Source organism: Corvus kubaryi, unplaced genomic scaffold (assembly GCF_017639235.1).
Source record: "Corvus kubaryi isolate FWS band 111438036 unplaced genomic scaffold, C.kubaryi_AGA036_p1.0 split3-37296, whole genome shotgun sequence".
NCBI classification, from domain to species: Eukaryota; Metazoa; Chordata; class Aves; order Passeriformes; family Corvidae; genus Corvus; species Corvus kubaryi.
In genome coordinates, this window is record NW_024582086.1 from 3,706,928 (window position 1) to 3,721,294 (window position 14,367).

A 14,367-nucleotide genomic window follows, 5' to 3' on the forward strand; every position below is an offset into this window, starting at 1 on the left:
GGGGCCGGGCCGGGGACGGGGCCGCGCCCGGGGGGGCGCCGGGCGCACATGGCGGCGCGTTTGGGCGTGCGATGGGGCGTGCGGGGGGGCGGGGGGGCGCGGGGCAGCGCGGGCGGGGCGGGGCGTGCGCGCCCGCGGCAGCAGCCGCACAGCGGAGCTGTCCAGCTGCCCCCGCCGCGCCGCGCCCCGCGGGACGCCGGCTCCTTCGCTGCTATTGTCTCGGTCCTTTTTCTCGCCAAGCGTTACCGGAAACACCGCCCGTCCCGGCGGCCGGCAGTATTGAGTGCTTTCGCGCTCAGACCCTGCAATTGATCACCTCCCGTGGTACTCATGACAGAAAATCGCTGAATTGTTGAACGGTTTGGGTTGGAAGGGATGTTGAAGATGACAGAATCACAGAATCAATCAGGTTGGAAAAGACCTCTGAGACCTTCGAGTCCAATCTATGTCCTAGAGCGATATTGTCAACTGGACCTTGGCACTAAGTGCTGCATCCAGTCTTTCCTTAAATACTTCCACCACCTCCCTGGGCTTTGAAGAAATTCTTTCCTGTGTCCAACCTAAATTTCCCCCAACACAGCTTAAGATTGTCTTATGTCATCCTAAACATCTAATTCCAATCCCCCTACTGTGGCCAGGGACACCTTCCATGAGACCAGATTGCTCAAGCCCCCATTCAGCCTGGCCTTGCTCCAGGGATGGAACATCCACAGCTTCTCTGGGCAACCTGTGCCAGAGTCTCACCACCCTCTCAGTGAAGAATTTCTTCCTAATATTCAATATAAACCTGCCCTCTTTAAGTTTAAACTAATTCCCCTTTTTATACTACCTGGCCATTTTAAAACTCCTCTCCCTCTTTTTTGTTAAGTCCCCTTTAAGTACTGAAAGGCCACAGTAAGGTCTCCATGGAACCTTCTCTTCTCCATGCTCAACAGTCCCAACTCTCTCAGCCTGTCTTCACAGGAGAGGTGCTATAGCCCTCTGATCACTTTTGTAGCTCTCTTTTGGGCTCACTCCAACAGGTCTGTGTCTGTCTTTTGCTGAGAATTGCAGAGCTGGATGCAGTACTCCAGGTGAGGTGTCACAAAAGCTGCTGGCCACACTTCTTTTGATGCAACCCAGGATACAATTGGCTGCAAGTGCACACTGTTGGCTCATATCCAACTTTTCATCCATGAGAAACCCCAAGTCCTTCTCCTCAGGGCTGCTCTCAATGACTTTTTTTCCCAGTCTGTACTCACATTTGGAATTGCTCCAACCCAGGTGTAGCTCCTTGCACTTGCTGAACTTCGTGATGTTCTCATGGGCCCAGTTCTCAGGTTTGTCCAGGTCTCCCTGCATGGCATCCCTTCCTTCCGGTGTGTCCAGCTGCACTGCTCAGATTTGTGCCATCTGCAGATTTGCTGAGGGCCCTGGATCTTGCTGTCCACATCATTTTTAAAGATACTGAAAAACACCAGTCCCAAGAGAGACCCCTGAGGGACACCACTCATCACCGGCCTTCACCTGGACACAGAGCCATTGACCACAACTCTCTGGCCAATTCCTTATCTGCTGAATACTCCATCCATCAAATCCATGTCTCTACAATTTGGAAATAAGGATGTCATGTGGGACCATGTCAAAGGCCTTACAGAAGTCATCTCATCTCTCCTGTGTCAACTGTTGCAGCCACCCCATCACAGAAGGTGATCAGTTTGGTGAAGCACAATTTGCCCTTACTGAAGCCTTGAATAAGGCTCACAAATCTGTAGTTCTCCAGACATTCCTTCATCCCTTTGTTAAAAATTGGCATGTTGTTTCCCCTTTTCTAGTCACTGGGGACTTTGCCTGACTGCTGTGAGTTCTCCAATATCGTGCAGGAGGTGTGCACCAGGCAGCTTTTGTGGCAGCTAGGATGAAAAAGAGGTGAGGAAGTGGTTATGACAGCCAGCACCTCCTACCCTCCCCTTAAACCATGTTTCTCTTGGAAAAGGGGTAGCAAATACTCCTTCCACTATCCACCAGAACACACAAAAATACTTTTAAATTTCCAGCATCCTCAGGTTTTAGCAAGGGTGCAGACACAACCATTGCAGTAGCAATAGTTAACATAGCACTAGGCTAAGGGAGAAAAAACACCAGTTAGCAAGCTTGGAGTGAAAGCATACACTGTCCTCACATTACACAGCTGAAGGAGATTCACTTAATTAAAGTACATGAAGCCTGGGTTATGCGAATGATGAAACGTCTGTTTGACAAATCCTAAATTTGACCTACTTGCCTATTTGAAGAAAAACATCAGGATAAAAAGTTCCCTTTTTCCCTCAAAACTACTTTCCGTATGAGTCAATAAAACAAACATAGTTGAAATGTCTTACTTGGGCATTATTTACAGCCGGGTTCCAGTGGCCTGGATATGAAACTTGAATGGAAATTTACCCTCAGAAATCATGAAGACAGAGGTGATTTTTTACATGTCCAGTACAACAAAGAATTTTCTACAGAACACTTACAAAGATATTATTTAACATTTACTTTAGTAACCAATCTCATAAAAATACAGAGTACTGTGCTTGATAGTGCCAGTAAATGTACAGTATGTGTATTCAAACTGAAACATGTCACTCACCTGGGCAGGGGGGAGAACAGGTTGGTAAGGTCATGTGTTGTCAGCCTTCCAACTATGTTTTGAATATGTTTTGATTTGCAAGCCTCTGAATAAGTATATTATCTCTTAACCATCTCTACTATTCCCAGATTTCATGACATTACAGGCAGGCAGCTTTTAATAAGCACTTGTCTTCACTAGCACACTACCCACCATGACACTGGACTATGGTTGAGACAGGGCCAAATAAGCTATCAGCCTCAGACTGGAACAAAGACCCCTTGGCTCTACAGCTGCCTTTGAAACAGTGGGAAGAAATTTTGTCTTTCGTCGCACAGCAAGGAAAATGATTCTGCACTTCATGGCAGAGGTGTAGATGACAGGAGCAGGTGGGTGTTGCTAGTGCGGACAAACCTGGAGCACACATTTTCCCCTGTCCTCCTGCATTCTTCACATGGACCACAGTGCCAACTACTGTTACTGCCAGGACTTGTGAATGATTCTTTGTTCAATCCCTTACTAGTTCATTAAGGTATTATCTTGTTTGTGTACCTGTTTGCTCTGGCTTCAGAGTACTTTAGAGCAAGATTTTAATTACCACCTCCAGCACATTAAGATGTTACATGGAAGAAAATGTCCTTGAAGGTCTCCAAAGAGCAAAACTCCCTCTTCTGCACACATACCTTTTTACTAGCCTTTTGATCCTCCCCCAGCCCAGGACTACTAAATTTGCAGTGCCAAAATTCTCATTAGCTTTAGGTACTGGGAGGAAAAAGCAACAGCTAGGAATGACTGATACATTAAAAAGATAAGAGCACAAACCAGTGTCAGAAAAGGCTCCTGTCCTTAGCTTCCGAAAATGGGGTCAACAAGATCAGCATGACTACAGAAGTCAGACCTACCCTTCTGCTTTGTTTCCAGCCAAAGACGTGCATCATTCTGCTCACAAGGCCCTCCTTTTGCATGGAGTAATACCTGGGTAGGGTCTAAGTAGTTCTACACATCCTTCAAAATTCACCTCAGCAGACAGGGTCTGACTAGGAGTTACAGCATGGCCTGCACTCCCAAGACAGCAGAAGAAGACAGAAATTGGGATGGGTGGGTGTTGCCATCCTATTTCCCCCTTACCTCAGGTTAAATGTGCCTATTAATTCAATAATTGATACGCAGAAATCTTCCAGGTGCTCATTTGCATTAACTATCTATATAGTTTCAAGAAGGATGCAGCATTGCTTTCCAACAAGCTGTAAAAATCCTACACTTGTTAAACAGTGCAGCTGCAGTCCTACTGCATGAAAAAACATGAGACTGTCCCAAAGCACCAGGACAGTTCTGCCAACACCTCTTCTGCCTTCAGTAGGTCTTCAGACCAAAGCTTTTCAAGACATTTATTTTCATGCTGCTTTTGCAACCATGGCTTGAGACTGAGTCAGTTTCCTGCTGGTCTGCCTTCATCTGACTGACAGTATTAGAGCCAATGCATCACACTGGAGATATGCAGGATGAAAACAGACTTTTTCCTGAGCTAGTATGACTGATGTGGGGACTGAGCTATCACACAGACACTTTTCTCCCTGCGCAATGTGTTTTCTTCCAGGATGAATTCAGAGGGGTGTTAGCCCACATCCTGCTCTCTCTAAATTGCCAGTGCTGCAATTTGCTTCTCTACTTAGTCCTGAAAATTGAACCTAATGAAGATGACTTCTATCAACAGGATTTTCCCAGTCATGCAGGCTGAAAGATATACTGTCCCCTCAGCAATAAGGCAGGAATTTATGCTGCCTGAGAGAAACGTGCCTGTTTTGGCTCAGGAAGAGAGGCTCAACTTTTTCTTCACAATGGTTGCCCTTCAACTGTGTTACCCTGAAGAGCCATCACAGATCTGCAGGCCTTGGGTGTTTCAAAATGAACGTAACTATGGCTTGAGGATCTCGTCATAAAACAAAAATATCAGTCCCTAATCCCTTGGTTCAGAGTTGTTTGTCTTCTCTGCAGAGGTGTGCTACAGGCCCATAATCCTCAAGGCTGGAGGGGTTTACAAACAGATCCCATAACCTGATCAGCTGGACTGGACAAGTTCGGAAGATCCCACATGCCACTGCTGAGTGCTGAGTCAATAAAGACTACATTCACTGAACTGCCAGAGTATTGGGTCTGCAATCAGATTTGGGTAGGATTTGTAGATAGCATGTCTCAAAATGTGTTGAATTGGCTCAGTGTATCTTTACTTTTTAGCTTATAGTCACATGTTCAAATACTCTGCTTCAGTTCCAGGACACCTGAAAAGCAGCAGAGAATCCAAGGAGCAGCTACAGGCAATAGCCCACATAGAGGACTTTGCTCTTTCCTTCCATACATTGTAATCACTAGCCAGCAAATGAAAGAATTAAAATGAAAAAGTTTCACAAAAATACATGACACTCAAATCAAAATATCTTCCAGCTCTGAATTAGGAGAGAGTCCTACCTCTAAAGAAATGATTATTGTTTAGCAGAAAGAAGATGTAAGGTTGTTTTAAAAAGGATTTAGAATAGAAACAATTTACATAAAACAAAATTTTTAAATCATGTTTGCAAGAAAATCAGTCACAGGCTCAGTTTCTGACACCATAAAGATATGACACAAAAAATAGTACAGTACACGTGGAACACATGCGGAGCCTTCTCTCCTTCGCTTCAGGCTGTAGATACCCCTGTCACAGAGGACAAAGCTGGCAGCTCACCCTTGCCGTGTCACATCCCATGTGCTGCTAGGTGCTTCAGGGAAACCACTGCTGGAGTGATGAGGACATGTCTAAGATGTGGAAACACACCTCTGTCACACAGGCTGGCTAACCCAGCCAAGTAACTGCATAAAAGCTGCAAAGACAGGCAAATTGGATTTTAACTGCTCTTGACTGCTCGATTTCAAACTCAGACCTCTCTGTAGTACCTAACTTAATGCTGTTACCTGACACTGAACTCCAAGTTACTTTTACATACTCTTTCAACCAGAGTAACTTCTTTGTGCAAATGCCCCCCGCAATATACACATGGCATGCTTTTGAATACTCTGCAAATGGAAGAAAATTGTTCTTAGAGGACTATTCTCCTCTTAGGGACCCCAACCCCAAAGAAGCAGTTTTCTGCACATAAGCAAGAAATATGTAAAGCCTTATCTTCTTTAGTGTGAGGAGCAGAGCTCCAGTTCGGCTGAGTCAGGCAGCCCAGAGTCACCTGCCAGCCACCACAGACATGACTAAATGCTGCATTTCCCCTCTCCAGCTCCTCATTGTGATTTTGGTTTGAAGCCCTGTATAGCTCTATCCCTCACTGTCACGTGGACAAAAGCTAAAGTGCTACCACAAGAGAATTTTACATTAGTCATTACATGAGATCAAGCAGAAGACAGGGACAGAAATCAGTGTCCCCCTGCAGGTTCCAGGTGGAGAGCATGCAGAACCTGAAATGCTCTTAAAATTACTTTTATATACTTCTCATGTTCATATCATATGGGGTTTGGGGCTTGTTTTCAGTAATATCTATTTCTCTAAATGTTTTTTTCTGCAGAATAGCTTTAAAAGCTGATCCTTATGAACCACAAACTCTTGGTTTCTGCAAAATATGTGGAGTGTAGGAATAGATGGTAAAACAAAGCAAACAAGTGAGGGAAAAAAGAGAGGGTCAGGGCCTTGATTAAAAAACAGAGCATGCCAAGATCCCTATTTCAATTAAATAAGGGGGCCACAGGGACAGTGTTGGTGTTGTTAGCTTCCCTCTGAGACTCACATTGATTTATATCAGCTTACTGATTTTATTCTGCTTAGAGAAGAATGCTCAAAAATGGTTTTTCGAAACAGATGGCAAGTATTGGTATTGTTTAGCCCATCAGATATGATTGTTTCTTTACAGCATTTAAAAATTCTTTGAAGTTAATACTACAAGAGAATCATACGCATTTCAAAAAACACCTATGCAAGTAAAACAGTTTGAACTGGAGTTTGGGTGAATTACTGGGGTAGGAATGTGTGTGTTTTGACTACTGCAAAAGTAAACTTACAGGGAAGAAGCCTGAGACTGGTTCTGGAATAATATATCATTTTGAGACAAACAAGTGTCCTTGCTGTGGTTTGAACTGAGATTTCAGAATCCTGAAAGAAGGTCATACAATCTCCTGTGCCAGTGCCTCTGATAAAAAATGCAGTTAGTTGTTAATCTGTCTCTCGGGTATTTTGGAATTCTCAGATGCTGCTGTGACATTTGTGACAGGTGCCATGGAGGCCCAGAATATCTCAGAGAGTATTGTAGTGAGCCTAAACAGATGTTGTGGATATATGGGTTACACAAGGACTGTCTTATTGGAACTGAAAGTGCTACATGCATCTTTCTGTTCTAGGTATGATGTGCAAGTTGTGTGTGTGAAGGGGAGTCACAGGAGAATAATGAGTACAGATCATTAAAAGAGATAACAGGTTTTTGAAGTGACATTCCCCCGGGGAAAAGTGATATATAATGATTTGCCCTGTTTGAGAGGTCTGATGGAGGTTGTCAGCTAAGTGGAAAAACAGCATGCTTGCCAAAAGGGGTCATGTGCCCAGGGTCCAAGGGCTGATGCATCGTACTTGCAGGGACCCTACATATTGAGAGCTGAGTGTGCAAGTGTCAAGTATTCTTATTGCATCCTGATTTTCTAATAGTTCTTTGTTCAGTGAAAGCCAGATGCTTGGCAGTTAACTCAGAGAACGTTAATGCTTCCAGGCTTTATTGCAAAAGCTTTATTGATGGGGGGAAATGGGAAAGGCAAAACTGGAGTGCTGGAACCTCTAAGCAGCAATACCCTGACCCCAAGCAAATACAGTTTACCTTGCAGAAGAGTCCTTTTGCTGGCATGATTTATGTCATCTGAGAAAGCAGTTTAATTATCCCAGCAAAACACCTCCAAGCTGCTGGATAACATCAATAAATTACAAAGAGGCTGTAATCTAAAACCCTGGTCTGAAGGTTCAAAAAAATGCAAAAGGAAAATGTGGAGAGCAAGAGGTCTCGGAGCTGGGCGCTGTAGAGCAGTGATCACCACTGTGGAAAGTCTGTGGCAGTCACACAACTGATGCTGCTCCCCTTTTCCTCATGTACATCAAGCATCTGTGATGATGGGACTTGGCAGTGTCACTGTCTATGTATAAACAACAGCACTGTTTGTAATAAACATGCATATTTCACAGTACTGTGCCAGCTCTGCACAAGCCATATGCTCTTGCAGAGGGTGTCAGATCAACTGCTTAACTGTGGGATAAGGGATGGATGTAACACCCCATTGCAGGGACATCCCAGCCAGAAGGAGTTTCTGGCCTGAAACACTTTATGATTTTGTTTGTTGTATAAAATGGACAGAACAACACTGAATTTTCCTTTAAAGCCCCGGCATGATTACTCCTAAGCAAGGAGAAGCAGAAAATCACCCAGGAAACTCCTCACTCACCTGCTCTAAAGGTTCTTCCAGAACTTTTAGAAGAGGGAGTGGAGGAGAGGGAGGGGTAAAAAGATGCATCCAAAGAGCTGGTTGTGAAGGCAGCCTTTGGAGATATGCGGGAAAGTCATCCTGATGAGTCTGGAACAAACAATATTTCCAATAGCACCATTATTTGCCACACTTATTTTTAAGTTTAAAAATATTGTGGCTGTTTCATTTTTTCGGAAAAACACAACATCTGAATCTTTGATGCTACCTGGTTTTCATAGGTATCAGTAGCTCAACAGCACAAGAAGTTGAGTTTCCCTTTTTTTTTTTTTTTTCCTCTACGAAGCGCGCACGCAAGTTTTCCTCAAAATACTTGCCAACTCTGAATCAGTTCCTGGGGGAGACACTTCCCTCTCCAGCGCTGCCCGCAGCCGGTGGCTAGCGGCAGGGCGCATCCCGGCGCGCTGGAGCGGGGCATTCCGCAGCACACGGAGCAGGAGCAGGGCTGCAAGGGCCACAGGCGCCCGCCCAGCTGTGCTGGGCTGAGGGACACTTCGCAGAGAAATTAGCTTTTTAACTTTTTCACCTCGTAGCCTCGGAAGTGCGAGGCAAATAAGAATCGAATCTCCAGTGTACATTAGCGGTAAAGACGAGCCGTTCCTGCCCGCAGGTCCCCCTAAAGGAGCCCGACAAACCATTTGCGAAGGGAGCCGTCTCTCCCCGCGGGGCTGCCTCCCCGCCCCGCCGTGTCCCGGGGGTGCCGTCCCGGCGCCGTGCCTACCTTGTCCCGCTTCAGCAGCTCCAAGATGTAGCCGAATCGGGCGCTATCCGCGGCCCCCTCCATGCCGCGCGCTCCCGGCGGGATCACGCCAGCCCTGCGCTCCCGTCGCGCCCGCGGCCCCGCTCCCGGTGCGCTCCGAGGGAGGGCCGTCCTGGCGCGACAGACGCTCTGCCCGCCCACCCACTCACGGGACACAGGATGCTCGTGAAAACCTCTCATCCTGCAGGGTCGTGGCAGGACTGCCAGGCACCTGGAGGTGCCCAGGAGCACCTCGTCTGCTCAGATGCTGCAGCGGCGAGAGCCTGTTAAAGCTGACAAAGTTATACCTACTGGTGGTCTCGTCAAATCTGGGTGGTACTGTATCAATCACTGAGCCATGGGACTGGGCTGATGCTGGTGCATGTCCACCAGGGCAACACCCAAGGTGGGCATGCCTCTTTTCAAAGCACAGCTTGTAGTGGATGTATGCTGAGGAACAGCATGATGCATTTGTTCCCAGGCTCCATCTGGTTTTCTTGAATTCTAAGCTGTTGTTTAGATGAAAAATTGTGTCTAAACAGAGAACACCTACTAATGTACATAATTGCATGTATGATCTGCTTCATGTGTTTGCACTTGAGTGGTGGTATGTTTGTGGGGTAACTCAAACAGGAGGAAATCTTCCTATCATCTCTTTTTCTTCATCCCTCTAGGGATGAGATGGATACAACATGCCTGTATACATCTGTGGCAGAAAAACTGGTCCCAGCCACTCATATACTCTCCTCTGCTTGATGAAGGCAACCCTCAGTCCCACTGAAATGTTGACACCAGGCAGGAAGACCAGTTATCAGGTGAGGCACTGCACCCAGACACTGTGGGCAACGGGGTTCCACAGGATGGCTGGGTAATGGTGTTTGAGGCATGGCAGACATCACATTTCTGCTCCATGCCTGTCCCCACTCCAAGCCTTATATACAGCTTGCTTCTGGTAGAGGAACTGGAGTTCACTTCAGCCAGCATCTGGCTCATTTCTTCCTATTTTGGAGTCAAACTTCCCCAAACCCAAAGGTCCCAGCTGCCTCCAAGACCTGGGGGTGGGGGACAGCCCACTGCTCCACCTCCCAGTTCTGTTCCAAACAGAGAGGTGGAAGGTGACAAGCCCTTCTTATGCCGTAGCTATCAGGTAGCCCACGGAGCACATCACCCCTGTGTGGTGAAAACACAGCAAAGAGTATTTTATAACAGTATAATGTATCCCCTCAGAGGCTGCATTTCCTAAGATATTGATATAGTAGTAATGTTATCTCAAATTCTCTCTCCAGGTTACTCACTGAAACGGTATATCCTTCCTTTCTCAGGAAAGGGGACTCATTAATAGCTTGAGACTTTTCTGTTACTAGATATTGTACAATTATATGTATTAAATGACTCATTAATCAAATAGCTCATTATTATGATATAGACAGTCTTTCAGTGCTCCACTTCTTGCTTTTGTGCAAGCAGCCCAGGAATATACAATAGGCAGTGGCACTGGGGACAGTCAGATGTCGTTACCCACACAGCTGAGAAGTCTTCCATATATAATTTAACTCAGTGTGAGGTATTTTGCTTCCTGGTCTGATTTCAGCTCACCAAATGGCAGTCATGTAGGAAATTTTCACTACTGTAATTTCTTTGTGTCAGTGTTGAGTGCTGGCAGAGAGCAAGGCTGGCTGAGGCTGGGATGAGGGTCTGCTTGAAGGAATCCTTTGCTTCTCCCAAGCTGCTCAAGTCCAGCAGTCATCTGCAGGAGACCATGCTGGTGGTGGCCTCAGCAACAGCAGCACTCCTGCATCAAGGAAGGTTGTACCGTGGTATCAGTGTGAATCTCCAGATGATAACCAGCACCAAGAGCAAACATACCTTTGACCCTACGACTCTGTAATGACAGGCTGTATGAACAGCTGGGGAATTTACAACCCTTTGTGCTTCACAGTGCAAGCTGTGTACTCCACTGGAACCCTTTCAGCAGAAGGCAGGCCTGCACCTGGATGTCACCACAGCTTTGTCATGCGTATGTTAGGCAACTCCCAACAGCCATCTGCCAAAATCTGTGAGACAAAGAGTCTCCTCTGGTGCATGCACTGTGGATCTGCTCCAAATCAGAGTTTTGTCTTGTGTTCTTCAGTCACAAACCACACCAGTATTTTGTACTACAGGCTCCTGAATTTCTGGCTGGTATCTTTTTTTTTTTTTCTTCTTCAACAGTTAGCTGGATTTAGGTTGTGGGTTTGGTTTTTTACTTCTGTTTCTGCCAAAAGTTGTAGATTATGGCCAGCTTGAGCTGCAATTACTTAGGACAAAAAAGGATGATTCCTTGTTCCTCTTCCTTCAACTCCTCATGTCCCACTTCCATAAATTGATAAATGTAAATGTAAACGTAAAGAGATGTAAATGTAGCTCAAGTCATGAAATCAGCCAGGGCAAGAAGGATACAGGAGAAGATGGAAGAAGCTGATGGTTCTTTCATGATCTCTTCCTGGAGTGGTTTTGTTTCAGGATTAGATCTGTTAGCACTCCAGGTTCAGATGGCTGCCAGTGATAGTTAAGCATAAGGAAGCCACAGACCACTTTTGCATTGATTTCACAGCTTCAGCAATGGCATCCTCCCAAGCAGCTCTAGCTAGGATGATCCTGGCCCATGTATGACAGCGCTCTCTGCCATCAGCCCTGCAGGAAAGTGTTTTTCTGCAAGTCCAGCAAGCCTGAGCAGAGCATTGTGGACAGCTCAGCATAATTAACTACAAGCTCTCTCCGTATATCCCGACTAGCTAGGAATTTGGGACTATCCTCTGCAGAAGATACCAATTCCTGTAGCCATTCTGAGGCGTCCTGTTTACTTCCCTGTGGATAGTAGGGAAGTAGTTTGTGCTAGCCTTTGTCTTGAGAGGAGGAAGGCTGACAGTGGAATGTGTACTTGGAAGGCCGTAGACAGATGGAGAAGCTTCACTCTGCAGCTGGTGGCCCAGGGACTTTCACCCCTCTTGGTAACTGATGGCTGTGTTTTACACAACCTTTACTGAGGTGGGCTGCATGTCAGAAATAGCTGGGAGCTCCTCACTTGTTCCACATAAATTCAAGATATGAAATTACTTTTCATACTTTTCCTTCTTTTGTTTCACCTCTACATCAGTTTATTTCTGAGGAACCAGGATGTCCGAAAATCAATTCAAAGCTTCTGTTGTCATGAAATCATCTAAGAGTATGTCATATTACATTAAAATGAAATGTATAGCATCATATTTGTTTTCTGTTACTTAAACTTGAAGCAGGTCTCCAAAAAAATAAGGATCTCAGTCAGATTACCAAGTTATATAAGCTAATTGGTATAATTTCATATCAGTGGAAAAACGGGTCCTGTATTGCAATCCTGAGATGTCATGAAACACAGGATTCTGTTGTGGGCACGCTGGTAGACAAATAAAAACACAAAGGAAATTTGTGTTCCCTGACCTCTGAATTATGTTGATTCTCCCAGGACAACAATGACAGCTCTAGATTTTCTCTTTGATCTCCTTCTCTGTCTTAGTTGACTTCTAAACTAAATCTGAGCAGCGAAGCCTATTCAGATGTTTTTGTCTTTCTGTTCCCCTAGGACTGTGAGATATTTTCCCATTCCCATTGCACAGGGAATCCAGTCAAGCACACACCCTCAGCAGCTGTCTAGCACCATGGTGAGGCGGGTCTTCTCCCACTGTGCTCCTGAACACCACACTTGAACTCGTTGACCATCATCACCTGAGGAAATATACTTAAAGAGTGTTTGAATCTAGTGGCAGGGAGTGATATGGTTAAGGGCAAGCACAAATAATACAGTAGAGAGGAGAGAAAGAGCATTTCCATTTTATAGTATGCCAGGGGGCAAATGGATCTGTGCAGATGTACTTGCATCTCAGACAACTCTATCATTGAGCAATGGAGATGCAAGAAAGGTGATGTTAAAGATAGTAGAAAACTGTGTTGGTATTCAGCATGAAATGCTTCACTCTTGAATTGTACACACGAGCAAACATTTGAAATAATGAAAAAAAGACACCTCTGAAATGTCAGTGTGCATGCCTCTGGTAAAGACTGTGACCTGCTTTTATTCTCTGAACAGCATTCACAGGCCTGCATCCAGCTCGAGTAATATGAAAGAGAATCCATGTGAATACTTTATGAATTTTGTATAAACTCCTTCCTTCCGCAGGGAGTGATGTAGATGTGAACTGTCACTGGCAGAATAAAAATTGCCTTGAAACAGAAGATATGATGGCTGGAAAGGTGTTGCAAGCAGGACAAATGAGACCAAACTATTTCAGAGATCACAGTACCTGCATGCAGACCTAAACCCCTCCCTGCAATAAACCCCATCTCTATAGTTTTTCTAGGCACCACAGGGGCATTTTCCCCCCCATTTTTTTCCCCGCCTGTGCTGCTCTGGGGTAAACAGAGGAGCAAAAGTCTCTGGACTCTCTTCACAAGCAGTTAGAAAACCGTCTGCTTCTGTTTCTCTTCCACATTTTAACTGAGATCCTTCTCAAAATGGCCAACTCCTGTACCTTCCCCCTGACAGCCATGTTAATAAATTCCACTCGGGATTCAGCCTTAGCCCAGGATCCCCAGATCTCTCTCATGATGCAGCTGCCAAATCACATCTTCACTTTCTGCTGGAGAATTTGATTTTTACCCTTTCGAAGTCTCTAAACTTCCTTAGTGATCTAATTTTTACCCACCATCACCACAGACTGAAACAGGGTTTTATTTATTTTTATATACTTTATCCTAATAGCAACTGGCAAAAACATGAAGGTCACTGAACATACAAGACTTAATATGGCAAATAAACAACAGGAGATACTGAAGCAGTTCTGCTGCTGCTCTATGGCTAACACAAGATACTTGGCTGCTAATGGCCAGATGAAAGATTCTCACCCTTTCCCTGTACTTCTTGCTTCCCTTACTTCTAGCTGTAAGTCCTCGGGCACAAGCCAAAAAAGAGAATTAAAAAGTGAACTCCAAATCCACGATATATTGGAGCCAGATATTTTGTTCTACTGTGCTGAGACCTTTTTGACACTTGAGATACCTATCTCTAGACTTTTTGTCGTGCTCCCTTTAAGGACCTCTGTTCAAGTTCCATTAATACATGTATTCAGTATTTTTGAGACGCAAACACACAAAAGAAAGTTCAGAGAGAAAACTGCATCTGCACTGTTTGAAAAATTACCTTTATGTATGATTTCCTCCTAGCCTGTCCCATATGACACTAGCAGAGTATCACATGCCCCTGGGAACAAGCTCATTTAAAAAATATGGGTTAAGTATGTAGACTACTATTAATATTTAATGTATTGAGTATGTTATTAGATATTTATGAGGAATAAGCTAAAGTACATAATTATGCATACCATGAATATATCATGTAATTGCCATTTTTTGTTGCAACTACAGTTAATCAAGCTTGACAATACAAAGAAAATTTGGGGTATCTAGAGTTTTAACAATTATTAATTGAGCAAAACACAGAAAGCTTGTGTCTATTAATTTACTGATTCTA

The 14,367-nt window shown here is 44.8% G+C and overlaps 1 protein-coding gene across 2 annotated transcripts in view; it reads right to left on the bottom strand.

The window, feature by feature from the left end:
- TRIM36 (tripartite motif containing 36) overlaps positions 1-8,920 on the bottom strand; it is a 35,005-nt gene extending 26,085 nt beyond the window's left edge. For both annotated transcript variants that reach the window (XM_042015281.1, XM_042015280.1), the window contains exon 1: positions 8,808-8,920. In XM_042015281.1, coding sequence (XP_041871215.1) covers positions 8,808-8,870 — 63 coding nt within the window. In that variant the 5' untranslated portion in view covers positions 8,871-8,920. The remainder of the gene's footprint in view (positions 1-8,807) is intronic.
- Positions 8,921-14,367: the final 5,447 nt, after the last annotated feature.